This window comes from Pseudonaja textilis, chromosome 1 (assembly GCF_049901715.1).
Source record: "Pseudonaja textilis isolate UNSWEBS1 chromosome 1, rPseTex1.2, whole genome shotgun sequence".
NCBI classification, from domain to species: Eukaryota; Metazoa; Chordata; class Lepidosauria; order Squamata; family Elapidae; genus Pseudonaja; species Pseudonaja textilis.
In genome coordinates this window covers 41330550-41355353 of record NC_141990.1, presented here as the reverse complement: position 1 = coordinate 41355353, position 24804 = coordinate 41330550, and the positions used below count along the sequence as shown (strand labels likewise).

Sequence of the window (24804 nt, the reverse complement as noted above, 5' to 3'; positions counted from 1 at the left end):
TAATTTTTAAAAAATAATTTAAAGAATTTAAAAACAAATTAAAGTTAGATGAGATACAGAGATTGCTAGGCACCGAAGGAAGTGTCTGTAGAAAAAATGGTGCCCACATTATCTATGATTGTATGAGATATTATGCATAGGGAGAAGCCTGTTGCCAGAATTACATCATCTAAAAATAATTACTTTAGTATGGAGATAACACCATGGCAGAACATTAAGAACAGCTGGTGAGACCAAACTGCAGAGAATGCAATATAAATTATACTGGAGACTGATTCAGATGGAGTAAAGGAATATAAGAGACAGATGTTTCAATAATGAAGACTTTCCTAAACAAGTAGTGGAGGTAAAATGAATGAAAAAGATTTAGAATGCTGGGCAGCGGGTAAAGAAAAAAAGTCCTTATATATGAATAGTTTTCTCAAATATTCAGGCTGGGAGGTAATCTCAATTCTGAAAATTTTAAATTGGCTCTAAAAAGTCTTATCAGTGAGGAAATTTATCACACATAATATCTAACATGAACCTTAATGTATAATTAAATTTAATTTAATTTGTTGGATTTTTGAGGCCATCCAACTCCAAAAGATTCTGGGCAGCTTACAACATTTAAAATGCACAATTAAAGAAACATGACTGCCTGGATAAAGCCATATCAAATCCCCCAGATCCAGTACTTCTAAACCCATGTCTTGTTAAGTGGTATTCTAAGACTTGTATGTTATTATAAAAATTAAGTGTGACACAAATAATATGGCACATTATTCCAGCTCAGTTGTAATTCGTGTAATACATATCATTTTGGCTTAAAGGTGTAACTATGAAATCTGAATAATAAATTGAAATAAACAACCAAGACTTTTTTATAATATCCAGGCAAAGTCAAACTTAAATGAAACTATATAATCAGCATTTTCAACATGGTTTTAAGTGGATGCAGCAAAATAAGTTGTTTTGTCATATCCAAGTTATCATCTATTAATATCCAACAGAGAAACTGATGAAAAAAGTGATTTTATTTTAACAGAAAGTTGGACCATCAAATATTTGCTCATATTACCACTTAAGCCTTATATCACTTCCGCAACTCTACTTTTGTGAACTGTGTTTTCCCTATGATAGTTAATCTCATTTCTTTTCCTACTGATCAGTCTATATGTGTCTTAAACACAAAGCTGTAGCCCTCATTTTCATACAATACATCATGGTTACTTGACATACAAAATTACAAATGCAAAGACTTCAGTTTTGCCTTTTACCTCTGTTTGGCTGCTTGGGGACACAAAATCATTTAAGTCACTTAAGCCCTTTATCTGTGTCCTTAAGTAAACATTGTGATACATCTGGACTAGAGCAATAAGAAGGAGAAATGATGAAAGCATGGTTGCTGCAGTCTAACCAACAAAAATGCTTTTATTAAAGCATATGTACTATTGAATATTGTTCTACTTATTCAGATTCATTTATTTAGAAGGCACTTTCCCACAAATACTTGAAAATATACATGGATCAACAATCTGTTAAATTCTATCAAAGGGGCATGAATATAATTTAAAGGTTAAAACATGATGAGCTTCATTCAAAGGTTTTTTTTAGTTTTTTAATGAAAACTAAAATTATCTTTGAGTTGGGTTCTTCTCAAAAAGAAGATACCATCTGTTAACATTGAAAATCACATCCTCAGTCTCACCTACCATCCTCCTTTGATAACAGAAAAATAATTGGTTCCAGACAATTAAAGAATTTTTGTTATTATATTTGTTTTCCATAATCTCATACAATCAAACTAAATATTTTAGGTTTTTCTACATTGAGAAAGAATCCTCTTGTGGATTTAGGGGAATCCCCATATAACTATGTAGTGGTCAGCCTTTACAAATGCAAAGACTTCAGTTTTGCCTTTTGCCTCTGTTTGACTGCTTGGGGACACAAAATCATTTAAGCCTTTGTTGAACTAAACATTGGAAGAAATGTAAAATGAAACAGAAAGAGAACTGCTGATTCTCTTTACATTTTGGTAAACCTTGAATACAAATTTAGAATAATCATCTGGATGACAGTAAGAATTACAGCATTCATCTTAAATAATCTTGTATGTAGGATGTTAAGAATACTCAAAATTTCCTTTAACTTGAAATCTGCCAAAGTTACGCCCAACTTACTGAAGAAAAACACTAAGCTATCTTTAACCCTGTATCAACATACAATGCTACTGGGAATGGTAAATTAATTCCAAGGAAAATTAATTGCTTATGACTTACAGTTGTAAAAGCAAACAACATAATTCTGCATTAGGGCATAATTTTTGTTTAAAATAGAGATTAATTTAATTTAGTTCATGGTATGTAATGAAAAGGGAGAATAAAAATGATTTTTTAGAGAATGACTGATAAAAAATGCCTATTTTTGTTGCTGTAAGGATCAACAATGATAATCACTGTCCAATAAAAAATATTTCTCAATCAAGAGCGTTGTTGAGGAGAAGGGAATACAGTTGCACAGAGCTTATATTTGACCTGTCATGTCCCTATCGGAATCTGATTTGGAGGGGGAGGCCGACCAGCTGACAGGGAGTGGGACTGTGGCTCCATTGGCTGTGGAAGAAACTGGGGAAGGGCAAAGTCTAGCTGGGCAGAGCAGGGGAGAGGTGGAGCAAGGCAGAGGGAATTCAAAAGAAGATCCAGCACCACCCTCTCTTCATCTTAGGGCACACAAGGAGGAACGGAGAAGGGAGCAACGTGAGTTGCATGGCTTACGGGGGAGGAAAGGGCCCTGATTCCCTTCATTAGCTGCAGCTGGAACACAGTGTTTAAAAAGGGAGGTTGCACACAGCAAATTGTTGAGAGCAAATCGTGAATTATCTGGCATTGTTGAGGCTTATCTGGGGTCTTCCCAACTGTGTGTGTTTTGCTGGCCTTTCAAGTCTGCAATTCCTTACCCTGCCTTTATCCTGCAGTTAATTACTGCAGCATGGTTTGTGTGGATTTTTATTTACAGTTTATATGTACTTTGTTTTCGGATTGAATTTCTTCCATTTAAAGACTGTTCTTGGGAGAGTTTTTTCTCCAGCCGAAGGTAACCTGACATTGGGAGCAAAATTTGAGATATTAAAAGGACTCTTCTTACTTATGTGACTGTGTTGCTTTTATGCCATGCCATGGGTCATCACATGACCCATAAAATAATGAAATAAAGATGCCTTAATGCATAAAGATAAAAAAAAGTATGCTTTATAAAAACACTTGGTAGATGTGTTCTATTGGGTACTTAGTTAACATTTAACATAATGGGTGTGTGTGTAAAATTAATATGGCTATGAAAATATTGATAATGATTCTGAAAGTGTTTTTGCCCTTGAATAAGCACAGAATCTCTTTGATATTTATTGAAATAACTAGTATTTTTTTCTTGTTTCTGCATTAACTGGAAAAAACATGACGGCCCCTTAAGAAATAGCAATAACAATAGTACTTAGACTTATATACCGCTTCACAGTGCTTTACAACCCTCTATAAGCTGTTTACTGAGTCAGCATATTGCCCCCCAACAAATACTGTTTGGTCATGAATATTTTGTTTATGCATGACCCAACAATAAAATCTAAAATAGTGAATATGCTTACTAATGTTACATAAATGGTATAGAAAGCACCATAATGCTTCTCCTTTCCATTTCAATTAAGTAGTTTTATTGTAATAAATAAATCCTGTGCCACACACATCATTGGCCCTTTTTTAGATCACCACAAATGGCCAGCACCCTAACTAGGTAACATCATCAGTGTTGATAAGAGAAAAAGTTTGCAACCAACAGCTACTATCAAACAGAGAATTTTTGCTTCTATTCCAGATTTATACAAGTCTTCCTTCTTTATTTGCCCTTAAACTTTTCTGTTGAAAACAAATACCTAACTATATTTAAAGGAAGAAATCACTTAATCCCTTTCTTTTTAGATTTGTTCTGTGCCTAAGGATAATCACACCTTTGACACACAAGTTCAACAATTTGTCTCTGAAAGTGTCATTGCGCTGAATGCTCTGTTGGTTCACAATTCCTTTACATCACTGAGCATGAATCTTACATATCATCTAGGGTGATGCTTTGTTTAAAAACTTTTGACAAGCAAGCAATTTGGGTTACCTAAAGCTATGTTTATTCCATTTTGTCACTGGAGGATTAAAGATAAACCACAAGGCACGCTTGTCATCTTGCCTACATCAGAAAATTTATTTCATTTCAACACGTTATATACTTTCAAAAAGACCCTATATAACCTTTATAACTAAGGGGAAATGCTCTGACGAGTTTCACATCAACATTACAGCAACCATCAGAAGTAGAAAGATTCTTCCTCTCATTTTCTGATTCATCTATTTCTGTAAGATTTTGAATCTCCTGACACAAAATCAACATCTACTAACATAGGCAGTAGATGCTGATGATGTACAGAGACCAACTATTCATCTTTCTGACCTATCAAATGCACCATTTCTACATTAAATTCTTTATTAATTTACAGTTCATGTTTGGCCATATAGAACTTCAGAGTACTGACAGAGCAAACCACTAGAATATAAATTGAGAGTAAACTCCTCTCTTACCAGCACTGATGGTGTTACCTAGTTAAGGTAATGAAATGTCTGCTAGAAAACAGCCAAGCTCAGAGAGCACCAAGGATCCCTCATTTCAACCCTGAGCTACAAACATTCTCCTTTATCAATAAAATAACTTCTAGAACTGTTTTTGTCCTATTAAATAAATTTGAGATATCTTTCTTAGTAAGAATAACTTTTCTAGGTATCTGGGCCAGCAGCAAGAACACTTGCTGGGGTAAAGATCTATACCTTACAGCAATTCAGCACCATGGCCCAGAAATCAGATTATAGTTCAATAATCTTTGGGGAGTCATACATTCTCCTCCCTTGGCTATCAGAAAGGACACCCAATTCTTTAAGCTTGGAATTACTGAATATATCAAAAATGTGTAAAATTCTCAAACAATTTATTTGAGAACATATTAAGAGTTCTTGTTAAACTGAGTCATTTGGTCACAAACAAACTTTGATGGGAGGGTTCTAAAGATGGCAATGAATGAACAGCTGTGAATGTATATCTGTTTTATTTTACTTTATCTTTGAACTTGCTAGTCTCATTTTATATTATTTTAATTTACCTTTTATAAACACTAATGCCTGAGAGGTCATCTATCTGTTCTAGGTACAACTCCATAAAATATAAAGCAGAACTCAACGATAGGAAAAAGGAAGAAGAGACTCAACCAAAGACTTTAAATCAGTAGAAAATGTAATAAATAGATAATTTCAGTAACTAACTATGACTCCACATACTCTACAGACAGACATAACCCACATAACTCTTATAACACTTCAGAATGGGAACTACATATAGAAATTGAAAGGTAACAGTTTATAGAACTTTCTTCTTCCTTGAGGCAAAGATGAAATAAGTGCAATCCTCATTTATAGACCAATCAGATCACTCTGCTGTTTTCCAATAATACAGTGAATAGAGGATGATAAGGACTTCAAAAAGGTTCTAGCCTTGGTTGACCCAGCTGCCCTTTCATAGATCTGCTACCCACCAATAGCTGCCATATAAGAGGCTGCATGTGAATTCTGCTAACATTTAAACAGTTTAAAATCCACAGCATGAAGCCCTTCTTGAGCACCTTCTTGATATTCCCAGTACATGTTTTCTTTTCAGAGAAAACGAACCCATTTTTGGATCAGTTTCCCCCGAAGGATATTATCACTTTAAATCTAACAATTTGAATCCAGATAACTATGTTTCACTAGCAATGACCTTGGTAAAGAAGAGCTCTAATCAAAAGACTGCATTATCTACAGCTAGATAGCTGGAAGAAAAATCGATTGACTCCTTTGGTACACTGCCAGATTCAAAGCAAGCAGGCATCATACAGAGATTGCATAAATTAATAGAAACATTGGTGACAATAGCCTCTGTAGCAAAACCATTAATTAATATCATCCTATCATGTATCCAGGACTGTGGTAATAAACTCAATCAACAAATTGCTAATGATTCCACAACCACAAAAAAAGCCTGGGTACACTAACCACTAACTGAGAACTTTTAATGTCTAATCCTAACAATCTGCAGCTTGATAAAGTGCTACATCAATGACAGAATCTACACAGACCCTGAAAAAAAAGAGCTAATTTCTTGCCTTCGTCGGATTCAGACATCTTTTTAACATTAATACCCTCCATAGTGTAGCTCTCCAATTGTATCCCACTGAAACTACTTTTAAATTACTAAGGGTGCTAGATGGATATGCTGAAGATCAAACTGACGAAGGAGAAGAACTCTTATTGCAGCTATTCGCAACTATTTACAGGAGAGAAGTCTGGCTCTGGGCCTCACAATATCCCTGGAATAGATCTTTCTAATATTGATATTATTTTTTCTGACATCTGATCTTAACACCAAACCAAACCGTATGAACCAACTTATATTCCCACCGTTCTTGATGATATGCTTCTTACAAAATAGCCATTACTGGAAACTCAGACTGACATCCAGGTTCTAAAACCCTAACAATTATTTCATGGAATACTGCAGGGCTGGAACGTGAAATCCAAAAACTCTGCTTTTCATAAATTATGTGGCTGAATTTGACACACAAGACATCTGGCGAGAAAACAGATGATTTACAAGCGAGGAGGGAAGTCGTTCTCACTTTTAGTAGCTCTTGGATGGTGGCCTGAGTATACAAATTTCAAGTAAACTACAATTAAAAACTATACAGTTACAACCAATGGGAGTGCTATGCAATGTCTGTGCTGCTAAAATTTAACAATGTTCTATTACTTGTGGACCAAATTTGAAGCATACATTTAGTATACTTATGATTAATATCTCCTCTACTTACAATATGTAATGGTTTCTGGTGATCTAAATGCAAAGGCAGGACAAACGATAAGAAGCTTTTTATCTAGTCGTTGCATTCTCCCATACAAACCAGCAATCTAAAAACTCAAATGGGAATTAGAGCGGGCAGTGTTCATTACAAAATTTTATATCAATTGAACGGATCTATCAATAGTGATCTGACTGATGAATTCTCCAACTGGGTTGTCTCATGGTCTTCCCTGATAGATTACCCTTTAATTTCAATGAAATTTAATTACTCTTGTATAGAAATTTCATCTAGACAATCAATGTGATACTGACCAACTTCCCTGTATTAGTTATAAAAGCATTCAACTGTGGCTTTCTGGAAACAGAATCTACTCCATTTTTGGAACAGAGTGAAACTCTAGTAAAACTAAGTTCCTGATCTTTGTAAAGAGACCTACCTAAACTGCATGCCTGAAGTATAAATGGCCAAAGTGAAATCTTTTAAATATTCGGGTATGGGTTTCCATAGCTGAACCAAACACAGTATACACCAAAATTATACAAATTGCTCAAAAAACAGCAGCTGAAATTCAATCTTTACACTTCACCAGCATATCCAACCAGCACTAAAATTATATTCAGCTAAGGCTCAAGCCGGGGGTGGGATTCAAATTTCTTAACAACCAGTTCTGTGGGCGTGGCCTAATTTGTGGGTGTTGCTTGGTGGTCATGTGACTAGATGGGTGTGGCTAGTTGGCCATGTGACTGGCAAACCAAATATAAGTGGTCGTTGCTTAATGGCCAGTTGCTTAGCAAGTGTTCTAATTTATGATTGACCTCCCCAGAGCTACTTGACTTGTTTTTGGTGTTTTGACAGCTATACACACACACACACACACACACTTATGTCAGTTATAACATCCCACACAATATTGTGACTGAAATTTTCTGTGTTTTTTTGCCAGTTTCCAACAATTCCTTCTGGTTTCTGGTTAAAAATGTCCATTGGGGAAAATAGACTTCTTTAACAACCACAGTGTTTGCTTAATGACCACAAGATTCACTTAATGACCATGGTGTTTGCTTAACTCGGGGTCTGTAACCTTAAACACTCAAAGAGACATTTTTCTATTTTCTTTTAAACAGGTATCTCTCAGTCTCTCTCTTTCTTTCTCCCTCTTTCTCATCTCTTTTTCTTTCTCCCTTTTTCTTTCTTTCTCTCATCTCTCTGTCTCTTGTCTCTCCCTCTTTCCCTCCCTCCCCCCTCTTCTTCTCTCTCTGTGTCTTCTCTCTCTCTTTTCCTCGCTCCCCGCCTCTTTCTTTCTCTCTGTCTGTATGTGTCTCTTGTCTCTCTTTTTCCCTCCCTCTGTGTCTCTTGTCTCTCTTCCCTCGCCCTCTCTTTCTCTCTGAGTGTATGTTGTCTCTCTTCCCCCTCTTTCTCTCTGTCTCTTGTCTCTCTCTTTCCCTCCCTCCCTCTGTCTCTTCTCTGTGTCCATTGAGTGGGGGAATATAAGTCACTTTTTTCAGTGCTGTTGTAACTTCAAATGGAGGCTAAACAAATAGTTGTAAGTCAAAGACTATCTGTATCTGCTGCTTTAATCTTCCAATTAGCATCTAACTAAATTTCAGCTGCATCTCTGCACCAGACACCTAGGATAATTTCCTTATTCCCAAAATGCAGGAAAATAACCCAGGCTCACAAAAAGTTGTACTTCTGATGTTTTTCAAGCTTAGCAACTTTAAGACATGTGGACTTCAGTTCCCAGAATTCCCCAGGCAGCATGAGACCTGATCATTTGATTACTCCCAAGTCAGTAACATGAAAGAATTACCAACTTTAAAGATACTGAGCATTGTATCTCTGTATGAATTGATTTAATAAGATCCCATACTTATCACGCTCCTGTCTCTGCTTGGACAGAACCATCAAGGCACTTCTACTGGATCGCCCCTTGTACCAAGGCTCTGATTTAATATTGCCTGCTCTTCCTCCTCCTCCTCCTCTTCCTCCTCCTCACTAAATGCATGGATTGACCTCGAATGGATGTTACCTATTTTCTACTGGTGGGTTAATCTATAAAATGTAATATAAACTGCCCTTCATCGCAAGGACACAGCTTTAAAGAGTAAAGTCCCCCCCTCCCCCAGGGATACTTGCTCCAGGCTACTTTAAAATGCTTTAAAGCCCAGTTCAGCTACAGCAACGCTTCCTGGAACTTCTCCTTGAACCACTGAGCTCCTTGGCTTTTATTCTGAAATCCAGCCGGAGAAGCAGCGCTGGATTTTAAAAGGCAAGCAGCTCCTCGGTACTACAAGAAATGTCGGGAAGCGAATGAATTAGTCAATTAAATAATACTTTTAAACTACTTTCTCTCCCAGCAATCTGGGCTGAGGCAGAATTAAACCATATCTGCTCCACTGTTTTCTGAATGGATTTTATAGGAAGGAGGCTTAATTTCACAGGCACACACAACCAGCCACTTCCCACTCGATCTACCTCATTTAGGAAGCACAGAGGGTGTCATCAGCAACAGCAAAACTCAATATCTTCCAAATGGGATAGGCGCAGGCGGGGGTTGGGGGAGGAGAGAAAGGGATTCTTGCTCCAGGCTTAAAGCCTCATTAGAGGCAAGTGGCTGGGAAGGGGCGGGGCCAGCCAGGGGCATGATTTGCCAGTTCTCCGAACTGGGCAGAATCATAACATCTGGTTCTATAGAACTGGTGGGAACTGGTAGAATCCCACCCCTGGCTCAAGCACAATAGGCAGACTTTGATTTACCTACTGAAAAACCCACTGCTAATTGTAATATTTTAACTGGCTTTTACTTTATTTTTAATGTGTTTTTGTTTGCAGTTCTGGTCAGTGATTAGAATAACGATATTCATTCAATCTTTGATAGAGATCCCACTGACTATGTAACTTCCTTCCTCTGAAGGATTACCATGTTTTTGTCATTTCTGAATAACACATGCGATGTCATATTCAAGAGCATATCGATGCAAACTCTGTTCTCTCAGCCTCACAAGTAAACTTAATATAATGCTGAAAAAGTCACAGACAACCTGGTATTCTGTTTGTTTAGAAAACAGCAAGTGGGCAAACAGGATCCAGTTTATGAAAGAGATACAGTAGTACACTATCCATTTGATGGTGGAGCTCTTCACAGTGTTTTTCAAAGTGATTATTTTTCCATTTTTAACTAATATTAATCATTAAATTAAAAGTTAACTACTTTAAACATTAATTAATTTAAAGTATTTTTCATCAAATATTTGCTTATGATATATATTGATTTAATAAGATCCCATACTTACCACGCTCCTGTCTCTATTAATATGCATATCTGTGTACATGCTTGCCTCACATAACAGTAAATTCTAAGAGTCTGTGCAGCAATAAATAACAGAAAACTGCCTTAAAATATGGCAATTGATATTGATATGCTTGGTAACGCATAGCAATAGATTATACGACTCCCACCTTGACAATGTACAAAAAATCTCCATTCCTGTACACTCCGGGTTAGAATGAGCATTGACCCCTTTATACAATTTCATATGTTTCAGAAATCGATCTTTCTAGTTTGTAATTATCTTTTAATGTAGGCTGCACAGACGTGGGCATCCTTCTAAAATCAGTCTGTCTCTCTGCCTATCACTTTCTTTTATCCCTTATCCTATTCAAGGTTTAAACATTCACGAATTCTTCAGAAAAAAATGTGCAATTTCAGTTAAAAAAACATTTTTCAGTTCAATATTCTATCAACTACATTGTATTTGCACATATTTTTATTTATGCATTCATGTATGTAAGACATATATATAGCCATCCATCTTATAATCAATTCTCAGTGGCTTTATATCATATATACCTATGGCACATATAATTTTCAGCATTCAATTTCAAAACTCACTGGATGGATATCTACTAATCTAATCTAATCTAATCTAATCTAATCTAATCTAATCTAATCTGTTTGTGTGTCTGTGTGCATGTATGTGCGTGCACAGAGAGCAGCCATGCAGTCAGTCAGATAGGTATAAATATGTGTGTGTGTGTGTATATGATATAAAATCTAAAAAGTTTCCATTTAATTAATGAAATTTAATTAATGAATTAATTTGCCATTTAATTAATGAAAAGTACAGTAAGTGCTTCTACAAATATTAGATGAAAAAACTGCAAAAAGGGGCAGAGGCCAATTGTCTGAACCGTGAATCTTACAGCATTTTCCAAAGAGACATTAAAAATTCAAAATGACCATTGCATCTATATAAAAGAGAACATTTGCAGATCAAGTTAGAAGCCTGATTTGATGTTTCTAATAGGCAATAAATCTGCAACCCTAAGTCTTCATATTTAATGCTAGAAAAAAATTAAAAATATACAACAATTTATAAATATTTATTACCATTCCATGAAACTTTTAAAACAGACATAGAACTAGCTGACAATTTCCAAGCTCAAGCCTTAGTCACTTCCCACCTTGACTATTGCAATGTGCTCTATATGGGGCTGCGCTTGAAGAGCATCTGGAGGCTCCAGTTGGTGCAAAATGCAGCGGCCCGGACGGTTTTGTGCAGATTCCGGTGTGCACATATATTCCAGTGTGTTCCTGTGGGAGCTGCATTGGCTGCCAATTTGCTTCCAGGTGCAATTCAAGGTGCTAGTTGTTGCCTTTAAGGCCCTTCATGGCTTGGGACCAGGTTATCTGAGGGACCGTCTCTTGCTGGTTACATCTACCCATCAGAATAGGGAGGCAGGGAATGCGGTAGGTCCCATCCCCAAGGGAGATACACCTGGTGGGACCTAGAAGGGCCTTCTCCGTGGTGGCTCCCTTTCTCTGGAACAACATTATCCTAGAGATTAGAATGGCCCTACTCTAATTCTCTTCTGGAAGGCATTGAAGACCTGGTTCTGCCAGCTGGCCTGGGGAACTCAGAGTGGGATGGAGCCCATTAAATGGCTTGTGTGGTCTGCTGTCACTGAGGTGGGAGATGGGGTGTGTGTGATTTTATTATATTAATTTATTTGATTCTTCTTACTAGTTTTACTGTTTTAAATGTGGTTTTATACCTTATAAATACATACATACATACATACATACATACATACATACATACGGTCTCAGTTCTGTTTCCTATCATATTGGACTAAAGACTAATCCAACAGTTTTTAGACTAAAATACTTTACATTGCCTTACCTGGTACATTCCAATTCCAATATGTTTGGGCTCAATTTTCACTAGTTCAGCTAAGGGATCTTGTACACGTCTTGCAATGGAAACTGGGGAAAAACAGAGCAAGAATGGTATTATGTGAAATGCAAGACAAAAAAAAATACTGTACTTTTCATTAGGTTTACTTAGTGGAATGAATTTTCATTCTGTTTTTTAACTGCACAGAAAATAAAGCTGTAGTGTATGTTAAAATTAAGTCTCAAATGAGAAAATACATATTGTGGTGAACACAAGCAGCATGTTTTCATTAATTTAACTTTAAAAAAATCTTGCCAGGCATGTACAGTGAAAAATAGAGTGATTATATTGAAGGAATGCAAACAACACATTAAGAGGAACACATGCCACAGTAATCAAGTATTAACATTAATTAGTTTAGACAAATTATATAAACAATTGGGATTTTTGTGTTTTCTCATTGCCTCGATTTCCATATATTTTCTCTCACTCCCTGTTTCCTCAACTCAAAACAGCTTACAAAATACCAATATGGATGCCACAAAGGCAGAGGCCAGACTTTTATGTAAAGTAATCTTTACATAAAAATAGCACTGAAAATCTGTGCTATATGGCCATACAACGTAATGGTAGATCATAGAAATTAATATATATTAATATATATGTATATTTCAGTCAGTACAAAGGATTGTTGGGAGCCAGGCACAGTAAATAAATATAAATAAATAAATAAATTCTAAGAAACTAATTCCTTTCATATTCAGTGAATATGAAGTCAATTACAAATTTGACTTTCATGTTGAATTATAGAAATACTACAAACATCTCCATGCTTCTTAATATTGGTGCATAAAATCTTTGATTCTGAAATATCTGAAGTGTACTAGATTGAGAAAAGATGCTCCAGTTATTTATTTTAAGCAACACAAAGTATACAATAATTATGCTTTTGAAAAAAATGTATTTTTAGCTTAAATTGTTTAAGTGTATTCTCATTTGCGTTATAGCAAATAAATATAACCCTAGGTCAAGGATCCCCAGCCCCCGGGCCATGGCCCACTACAGGCTGTGACCCTATTCAGAACCAGGTCACATGAGTGGTGGGTCAGTGCACCACACATACGCGATCTGGCTCACTGCTCGTGCAAGTTGAGCTGCGCATGCCCATGCGCTGGACCGCCACTCGCATGGCCCAGTTACCTTCCCTCCTCCCCCAGGCTGTCAAGCTGCAAAGGTTTTGGACTGCTTCCCTAGGTGACATGGATGTCCTGAGTAGGTTTTCTTTTCTTTTTGTGATTGACAATCACTTGGGGATACAGAAAGATATTATGAATTAGTTGTTTTTACATTAGTTATGCTAGAGATTAAAGTTTGCTGTCACTCTTGTTCTCAGAGCTTGAAGTAGATAGAAGAGGAACAGAGTGGAAAACCTGAGAGTGGTGATCAGAGAAACAAAGTGACAAGGAGGGGAAGGAATGTAGTGATAAGAGACCGGAAAGAAAGAGAGGAGACCAAGGTGACAATAAGATATAGTAGGGTAGAGACAAGACAGGTAGAAATTTGTGAAGAGTTGAACACAGTGATACATGATAAAGACCTTGCAAGAAGTGGCAAAGAGGGAGCCAGTCATTCTCTTTCAGTCCAATCCCTCTCCCAGAGTTGTTGTTGTGGATAAAATAGGAAGAAGTATATGTATGTTCATTGCCTTGAGTTACTTACAAAGTACTAAAGGTGGGGAAAAATCTAATAAATAAATAATTGCATAGACAAATGTAGCCTTAGAATAAGATAAGAATTAGTTCATCTGGTCATGTTTCCTGTCTGAACTGACACCAATCTTGGAAGTCTCCTTTCCTGTAATTGCAACTGGGGAAGGGGAAGACTTTGTTTGGAAACTAAGTGGCCTGGTAGAGACCTGGCCTTGGATGTCTATTGTTCTAACTTGTGTTGGAGAAGTTGTGGGATTTGGGGATTGTAACTATTCCACCACATACTCAGTAATGATTTCCAAATAGCTTCTCTTTGTGTGCCTATCCCAGGAAGTTGCTTGTTTTACTAAAGGACTGCAGTAGATGATGCAACAGAACTGATACTTAAGGCTTCTGTGGAGAAAGACAAGGAATGAATGTGAACAAATACTGCTAAGCGCTCATGTTCAGGCCTGACCCGTGGGCAATAAGAACAGCAAAGTTTGCAATTGGCATTAGTAATTAGGGTAGCCTACTTGTTGGGGGGGGGGGAGGTAGGATGATCTGGCAACAGGCCAATGAGAGATGTCCGCTAAGTATCCTATTGATAAAATCTGTCACATTCACTTTGACCTGGGCTGTTCTTGGATGCATCTTGATAAGATTCTCAAAACAATGTTTGGAAAGGTCATTTGGAAATAATTTTAACTTACAGAGTCTGAGAAGGAATACAGCATAACACAGTTACTCCGGGACAAAATAGAAACCCTTGAATAGTACTTTCTGACAGAGAAAATTCAGCGGCCAGGTTGAATTACTAGGGCCAGCCCAGAGTCTATACAACCAAAATCATGTTCTATACTCATGGAGCATCTGGTTAAGCATTAAGGTTTCATATCAGATAGAGTAATTAGATTCCATAAGTCCAAAGAGAATCAGAATGAGTAGATTTTATAAACTTATAAAGTCATACGGTACTTATAAGATGCTCTCTATTTAACAACACCAAGAAATTTTGCCCTATATGCTGGTATCAAAGCTTGAATTCTGGATCTCCTTCTCCGTTTTTGATTTTACTTGCTTGTGTCTACTTGTTTACTGGCCTTGAAGGTTTATACTATCCATCGCTTACTTACAAAATAGTTTTCTATGGTGTGAGAATCACACATTCCTGCCTGACTAGTATCACCCCTTACAATCTGCAATCATAACCGAAAGTTTCTAGTTCAGTATTAGCAATTCCCAGCAACCAAAAGAAAGAAGCAGGGTTCTGAAGAAAAAGATATTCCAATATTGTCAGCTTCCAAGTTCCTAGTTATAAACTATAAAAATGGCAAGACTGGCACTAAGAGGCAGTTTGTTTAATTTGGTTGCCCTAACTACGAAAGCCACACAGTACCTGAAGAATACCTACTGTTATTGATTTTTTTTTCTTAGAATGGTTCATAGATGCTTTATCAGATACAATATAGGGCATAATAACTCAGTTGTTTAACTTAAATATTTCAAATGCCAGAACATGAGGCGCACATTCAGATACAACTAATATGTGCCATGACCTATCTCTTATTCCAAAGATCTGCATATTCTTCCTTTGTAAAAGAAAAAGTTATATACTAAAATTTAAAGTTCATGGCTCGGTCACACACAAGGTTTCACATCCTTTAATACAAGTTTTAACATATATGAACAATGGCAGCTTCCAGCCTGACTTAGAAACAACAATGTTAGTGACATCTGATCAGTCAGCTTCTATAACAGAGAACTTGTGAATTCAAAGACTTCACGTATGCATTTTTTGTCAAAATAACAAAAGATTAATCAGTGCAAATACAACAGCCTACAAAAGAAATGCTTTCCTATAATAAACTCTCTTATAATTACCACTTGGAACTCTGATGGTATGGATCAAGGGAAACTTTTAAAAGATAGTATTGTTTTACTAAGAAAGAGCGAGAGGAAAAGAATGATGGGTGAAATTAACAATAAGATGAAGAGATGAATAACATATACAATACAAGAAAAAACAGAATTGCAAAAAGAATTTACCTGAGCATATAAAATGAAGTATTCACTATCTAAAGCAATCTTCCCCAATGTAGCATCCCTCAGGTATGTTAGATTTTAAATCCCATGATAAACTGAAGTTCAACATATCTGGAAAACACCATGTTGGGAGGACTGATCTAAACAGCAGTGCCATATTCCATGACTATGCTCAGAAAAATATACAGGGAAAAAGGGGAATCAAATAGAACAAAGCATAATTCTAATATGTATACAAAGTTGGAATTCTATATCAAGTAGGGCTGTGCAAACCACAACTCTCAATGATGCTGAATTAGCGATGCTGAATTAGCCATGGTTCTCAAAGGTACAACATAAAATCCTTTGTTGGTCTTCTGAGAGCATGCATATGCAAGCTCAAACAACATAGGGAAGCCCTCAAACAAGACACACCAAACTATAACGTAATGTTTTAGTTTAGTTTGCTTTATTGTCATTGCACCTCGTACAATGAAATCAAACAGATACACACATCTGTGAAGTGATGGCCTGTCCACTTAACAGATAATCAGAGTTGGAAGGGACCTTGTAGCTCATGTAGTCCAACCCCCTGCCCAAGCGGGAGACCCTACACCATTTCTGAAAAATGGCAGTCCAATCTCTTCTTGAAAGTCTCAAGTGATGGCGTTCCATCTTCAGTGCACATCATGACTACGACCATGACAATAAACACAAACACACATCCCTCACCCTTCACACAATGAACCGGAAACCCCCGACACCACACCAACACTGCACTACACAGCAGAATTCAAAAGAGCTACTGCCCTGGGATAGAAGCTGCCTATTTGTCCTTGTTTTTATTATTCTGTGCCGTCTGCCAGATGGTAATCGTTCAAACAAAGGGTTCCCAGAATGAGATGGATCTTTGAGAATGTTTTGAACTTTCTTAAGGCAGCGGGAGCTATAAAGCTCTTCCAGAGAGGGGAGAGGGCAACCAATGATCTTCTGGGCAATGACATTAACCCTCTGGAGTGCTTTCCTATCTGCCACTGTGCAATTGTCAAACCATACAGAGGTGCAGTATGTTAAAATGCTCTCTATGGTGCAGTGGTAGAAGGTCACCAGCAGTTTCTCATTTAGTTGTTGTTTTCTGAGAAGCCTCAGGTAGTATAATCTCTGCTGGGCCCTTTTGACCAGGGCTGCAATGTGGGCACCCCAGGTCAGGTCCTCTGTGAATACTTTGGTGCATTAAGTGACTTATGATTCATCCTCAAAATTACAACATAATTATGTTCACATAATTGTGATTCTAGCACTTGGCAACTGGCCCACATTTATGTTGGTTCTGTGGTCACATGATTGTGATTTGTGAGCTTTCCAGCTGGTTTGCAACAAGCAAAGTCAACGGGGAGCTGTGAAGATTCTTATGCTTCTGGAATTTACAACAGACACCCTTCCATTTGGAGAACATAACATTATTTGTCACTGTAAACATACAAATAAATTAATAAATAGTACAATAAATACTAAAAACTTTAAAATACATAAGTACATAAAGAAAAAACCTGAAACACACTCTACAACAGCAGTCGCCAACCGGTGGGCTGTGGCCCACTGGTGGGTTGTGAGAAAATTTTGGTGGGCCGCAGAGAAATCTCATCCCCAGGGCATCCCCCCCAAAGCAATTAATCCAGGCTGCACAGAAACACAAGGCTGCACCTCCCACTCACTCCTTAACTGGCAAACATGCCTGCTAAATTGCTATTTTTCCTTTTTCTGACCATCATCTGTTCTGCTGTGCTGGGAGATTTAGATTAGCTAGAAAGCAGGAAATTGTTGGATTTCTTGCTTTCTAGCTAGTCTTTAGATCTTCGGCTCTCCTTTTAAGCACAGCCGAATCTCCCTTAGGACTGAAGGTTCTATTATTCAGCGCAAACTCATGGCAAGCAAATTTTATGTGACAGACTGAGCTAGCTGATGGCAGATAGATAGATCTCTGAATGAATCTATGATTCTATGAGCAACTCAATCTGCCTGCCTGCTTTGCCTAGTTTTGGGTAAAAGTTGCTCTTTTTTATAAAAAAAATCAATATTTATATAAATATTTATAATATTTATATACAAGCCATGGCCAGCCAGACCACCAAGCCACAGCCACAAATTAGGCCATGCCCACAGAACCAGTTAGTGGTCCCTGAGGTTTAAAATTATGAGTTTGGTGGTCCCTGAGGTCCAAAAGGTTAGTGACCCCTGTTCTACAATAATGTCTTGATAGTCACACACACATACTTTTCATTTACTATAATACTCTGAATATACAGTATTTTCAAATACTTCATTTTTCTTGCTACAAGAATTAATTCTGCTAATAAGAATTAAATTAAGTATGTATATATCAGGATTTCTAATGTTCTTTTAAATTCAGATCAAACATTTCAGATTATTCATTTAAAAAAAACTATTGTTCAAATAAGATGTTTTAGACTAATGGGATAAAAACAAAAATAATAATGGGAGCTAAGATTTTATCCACTATTTAAAAAAAAACACAAACCAAGACTGATGCAGTTCCTTGACTTCTATGCAAGGTTAATTCAGTTTATATAGGAAACATCACCTGAAGTCCTTTCCTATCAAATTGAGACAAAATCTTTTAGGTCATCAATTAGGAATACTGCAACATCTGGCATGACAACAACATATTGTCCTGTCAGGCAGGAAGTCCGTCTACATCTTCTTAGCTGGAAGAAAGGGGAGGAATCAAGTGGCAAAGCTAATTTCATGCACACACTTTTCACCTTGGCATCTCTGGCATATGATGCAGATTTTCAACAAGGATCCTCTCTTATTACCTGGTATGCTTGGGGCACCTTTCAGATAAGCAATTCAGTATCAGTATGGTGGCCTCAGCTCACTTCCTGCTGCAAATCTGATATGACAAAGCCACTATCTAGCATAATGCTTTTGCCAATAAACAGTAAAGTGCAATGACACTGCTGTAGGAGATAGAAAGGGTGGGCAGGGGCAGAAGCTCTTTTATGTAAAATGGAAAAAAAAAACTAAACCCAAACCAAACCAAACAATATTGGCTGCTTATGACTATTATGACTGCTACCAAATTAACTTAGATTCTTCTATCCCAAAGTGCTACTTAACAGAACAATATAGATTAACATTTTAACTTATTTCTTTTTACAACAGTAACGGTTCCCACAAAATACCTTACAATCAAGAATATGAAAACCATCACCACAACCGCAAATCTTCCCATAGCTCACGTGACATTAATTAATAAGTCTAAATTTCTGACTGCCAACTTTTAATTATTAATGGAGGAATTACTCTCATCACCCTTGCTTTGTCAGCATCCCCCTTCCTTCCTTTCCATTATACATTCGATCAGATGGTTTAGCTGCAGGCAAGGCTTTGTCGTTGTTAATCTCATTACCTAGTTTGCAGTATGTCTGTTTTCAGACAGTTATGATGCTGCTGATGGTAAAGAGAAAAAAAAATCACCAATATTGCATATCCGATCTGTATGTGTTTTATATATATATATATATATATATATATATGGTTTCTCAATGCATTTTTAGACTTTAGCGTATTCAGCACTCTGGCATCTTGTTGTGAGTCATTTACTTGAGCTGTTCAGTGGCAGCTGTTTGCATGGCCTCAGCAGTTCCTCTAGCCCTACCATTTGAGACGTCTTGAAGCACCCAAAGCAGAAACTTTCATTATTCATTTGTGTTATATATAATTTGAAATGAACTGCATTTCTGACACTTTTGGGGTGAGGAGGGGAAGCCATACCAAGTTTATTTTCTATTTCAAGAGTTTTCTAGTAATTAGGAAAATTGGGCAACAGGTACAGTACATCCAGTGTATTTTGTTCAGGAAGAATTTTAATTACGTCAATGTAGGTGCTAGAGATTTAAATTGGAGATGACTGCTTGTTAAGATTCTTTCAGTTGTTGTGGACTAGAATTCTGGGAATTGAAACCCTGCACATCTGGAGGGCACTGGGGAACCGAGGGAGGGGGAGTGCTGGCTTAAAGTTACCCATTTACTTGGCCATCTATACACATTTCCATTCAAAAGAATTTTCAATAAAATAATCTGAAATACAATAATAAAAATAATAAATCAAAACAATGTAAAAAGATGTTTGTTAAAAATGTTGGCAGAGACAAAGACCAAAGGGACACATTCATTCAATAGTCAACAGATGACTGAAAGAGGCAATTGTAGGTCCCTCATTTATTTCAAGGAGGCACACATTCCGAATTATGGGTGCTACAAAAAGAAAGGGTTCCTGCAAATTGCTGCGGTTTTTTCCCCCCTCTAATGTAACCAGATATCATATACTCTGGTTCCAAGCTATTTAGAGCACTGTATGTCAACAGCAAAGCTGTTATTTCATTAAAACGCTCAGGGCCGCCAAGAAAATCAAGCCAAATGATGCCAAATAGCACACAAATAAAAAACAAAACAAAAAAAGGGAACAAAACTGATTCTAACATACATGATATATATAAAAAACCTAAACATACATCATTTTATGAGGTAGAAAAGAGATAAACAAATCCCCCCAAAACAATATATGAAATACTGACGTAACTTAAAGAATACCTTAAAATAGTAAGAAATTAAACACATAAATAAATCTTAAAAGGTATTTTAATCATATTAAATAGGCAATAAATTTGTTTGATTTGGTTCACATATCTTTTTCAAAATGTATTATTCCAATAGGATCTGGAAGTCATGGCAATGAGAGTTTAATAAAAAAAAATCATAATAGATTATTCACAAATGAATTTAATTGGCAGGAGAAACAGGGAATATATCCCTATAATAGCTTAATTAATTTGTTGTCTCATAAGATCTATACCTTTACAGTTGTTATAGGGATTATACCTTTTTTAAAGTATTATCCCTTTAAAAAAAACATTTTCTTAGATCATTTTAGTCTGAGCTATCTGTCTGATTTTACATTTTAGCCATTTTTTGTTGTTGTTTCTAATATTGTATGCTGTCCAGAATTCAGGAAGTTGAAGTACCAGTAAATTCAAACAAACAAATATTAAGATTCCCTTTTAAAATTTTAAGACAAACACAGAAAAGAGTTTCCATAGGGAGAAACAGTGTCGGTTTATTATTTTTCTCCTCTCTATTAATTCTTCAAGACAGATAAAATGTTTGCAATCAGGTATCTTCCTGATTAGTGCTTTTTCATAAACCAAATGCTCTAAACATAATTATTCTATTTTCCAAGCAACATCAAAATGGCTTCAACAGTTTAACCCAGCTATGTATTTTAAATATTATGAACTTTCCAGATGCTAGCAGAATGTACAAATGAACATATAAACAAATATATGAAAACCACAAACTATTGGGATATAATTAGTTCAACCTCAATCCTTCCCTAAAGAAGAATATTCTGTATTTCTTTTCAGTCTTGAATTTTTTATGCTAAAGTGTTCCGGTACAGAATAGATGTTCACTGCCTATAGATTGTATTTCCTTGATTTTAAAAACCTAGCTTGATATTTTAAAAAGGTGCCATTACAATAATTTTAAAATAACTCTCTATATACAGAGAACGGACAGAAAAAAGAATAGTTATCTACATCATATAAGCTGCCCAACGTCTTTGGAGCTGGGCACACCAAGAAAATTTTAAAAGTAGTAAATAAATTTTGCAGAATATATTTTAATTCTGTATGATTTTAAGATAGTACTACTTGGGACTGAAATGAATGTCAGGCCATATAAGGAGAGATATGGACCCAGTATTCCACCCCATTTTCTCATTATTTCACCTCTTTATTCCAACATGATAGAGCAGATTGTATTCCAAATGGTTCTCAACAGCTAGGACAATTCTTTTCATTTTCCTGAACTTTAACAGAAATTCCCTATCAATGAAATCCTGCACTTATCCATAATGAATTTGTCATCTAAAGCAGCGGTCTCCAACCTTGGCAACTTTAAGACTTGTGGACTTCAACTCCCAAAGTTCCTCAGCCAGCGCTGGCTGAGGAACTCTGGGAGTTGAAGTCCACAAGTCTTAAAGTTGCCAAGGTTGGAGACCCCTGAACCAAAGGGATATCATTTTCTGAGGGGTGGTGTCTTCAGTCTGACCCTAATACCACAGTGCCTTAAATCAAGAATTCATCTCAAATCCATCCATGACATATTCAATGTTCTTTCATTTCAATTACTGATGACATTTGTTATGTTATGAAGGAAAGCGACTTCTGACTGATTATATAAATAAATTATTAAGTATATTCATTGGCAGGCTAAAGGTTTCAGGCACATAAGAAGCAATGACAAACAATGGACTCACATCCTTTTGGTTATTGGCATCAAAATAACACAGGTTCTCACTGATAATTTCTTTAAATGTTTATGTGACATGTGTTCTTAAAGGGGAGATTTAGTTTTGCTATTTATAGCAAGACAAAACAGGTGCTTGCTTTCTTCCATGTAAAATGTGTCCCTATCTTTTTAGACTTCCTGGGTAAACCTCTTTTCCATGTAATTCCTTAAACCTGTGCTTATACAGTATGATATAAACATTCTAGTGCATTTATAGCCATCTTAAAAGGACAACACCCAAAACTAGATACAATGCTAGAGTGTCACATAGTCTGATTTTATCTCTTTCTTTCTTTTTTTACATAAATGAATACCATAGCTGCCATTTATTCCCATAGATAAAATAAATATGTGCTTCAGAGAAAAAAGATAGGCAGGGCTAGGGGGATTCTGTGAAAAGAAAGACAACAAGATATATAGCTTTCCAAATGGGATCTGAGAACTGATACAATATGATATGGACCAGAATGATGTGGCACACATCACAGCTTCTCCTCTGGTTTGTCAATTTTCAGGGAAATTTTTGCTAGCGCACAATGATATCTACTCTATTTATTGTTCAAACATCTTGTGAACCAAAATGCTCAATTCCTATAGACCTAAATTTCAACTTATTATTATACAGCAGATTGTAGTAGTTTTCATCTTAAGAACTTTTTTTTCTGTACAATAAAATTATAGAAACAAATCTGAATTCTAGTGTACCAAATAGATGTAAGTTAAGCAGCCGCCCAACAGCTATAGCTTGTCCAAAAATCTACAGCAATTGCTAATTTTCTATTGTGAAAAGATTAAACATCTGGATGACCTCTGACATGATAAAATCAATAACATATAATATGACTATGGTTTAAGCAGTCTTTTCTTGATATGGATTAGAGAAAAAAATAACTGAATAAAATACAAACAGCCACAAATAAAAATAAAATACACAAAACTATTATGTAAACTTTGAAACTTTTTTGTACAAATGCAAACCATATGCTTTAAAGCAAAACTCTAAAATGTGCATTTTTAATCTTGGTTTAAAAATGAAACATTGACATTTAAGCATTCTCAAACAGAGTGATCACAATAGATTTTTAAAGATGAATTATAATGTGGAAAATTTAAATTTAGCAACTCCTCTGACTTGTGCCAACTAAAATATTATTTATCCTTATTATTTAATTTCAAGAAATAATGGTGAATAACTTCTACTGGAAACATTGGATTTTCAAGTACATATTTGTACGGTTTGGTAATAGTTTCTTCAGTAGATTCCTTTCATAGATAATACCGATAATCTTAATTAACTTTTAGCACACTGCTAATGTACCAATTTCATTTTGATTCCAAAGTAGTTTTTGTACTTGGATCATAATTAATTAATTATTATGCTTAGGATTCATTTTTCCTGTCAGTATCCAAGGGTCTGTAAACTTAATGCAAGAATGGAGAACTGTGGTCCTGCAAATGTTGTTAAATGGCAGTCCCAACCACATTAATGGGATTGAAGAATGCTGGTATTATAAATCAATGACATCTGGACATATATAAGTATGCCCCATACTGATTCAGAGTTATTATGAATATTCTCTGGTAGGGATTGCAGCTGCCGTTATCTTTCACCAGTGGACACATTAGCAAATGCTGACATGAACTGAAGTTCAACATTTGAAGGACTGCGCATTGCTCACCCCAATTAAATGGAGATAATTCTAATTTTCTAGCATTATATTTTGGCAGAATAAAATGGAATTGGAACAACATATGCATATAATATTGGTCAGTAGTGCGCTGGAGCCATCTTTCACCAGCTTGCAAGAGCCAATTGTTACTTTTTCTGAAACTTTGTGAGCTGACTGAGGCTAATGTTCCGCCTTGAAACCTGGTGTACCAATCAGCTGTTCTGCAGTTAAAGAAATAGAGCTGACAGAGCTGATTTTTGCAGCATACTGGTGATATTTGTTGTTTTTGGTAACCATCTAAATATCACAAGCATGAAATACATACAAAATTAAGTTCAAGTTAGGTAACTTTTGTTAACTCAGCACAAAATTACCAGTAAAATTAATCTGAAAACTGAACACCCTTTTACAAAGTTTACAGAGTTTGTGGCAGGCTGCAATATTCGGAATAGTAGCATATGCAAATTACTTATCCTATTACCAGTACAGATCATTTAATTTAATTTTATCAGAGATTCTTGTCTATTTCTCCCCACCATAAGTGTAAATTATACCCAATATTTTGACTCCCTCTGAGGTTTTCTAATAATTATGCAGACAAGACTCTGCCCAATGGAACCATAGGAAAAACTCTCATGAATTCCAAGGAAATGCAAATTTAATCACATCAGACTTTGATTCAAATCTCTTTTTTCAGAATGAGAGCTGCCTCATATGATTTGGATTAAGCTTTTGCTTCAGGACACACAATGATTTCCCATTTAATTTGTCTGAAGGGAGCATTCAGTATAAAATCAACCTCATTCGCTTAGTTATATACAAATGTACCACAACTAATGTTAATATACTTCAATATTCCAATTAGTCTTGATAACCTCCAGTGCTGGCTGAAGGGTATAAACCTCTGCTTTTGGGTCCAAGGAACTTAAATACAGCATGGCAGAAACCAGATGCTTATTTGGATG

General features: G+C 36.1%; 1 protein-coding gene across 1 annotated transcript in view; it reads right to left on the bottom strand.

The window, feature by feature from the left end:
- Positions 1-24804, bottom strand: part of SRBD1 (S1 RNA binding domain 1) — a 157672-nt gene that overhangs the window by 60188 nt on the left and 72680 nt on the right. The window contains exon 16 of the mRNA XM_087932314.1: positions 12088-12170. Coding sequence (XP_087788440.1) covers positions 12088-12170 — 83 coding nt within the window. The remainder of the gene's footprint in view (positions 1-12087; positions 12171-24804) is intronic.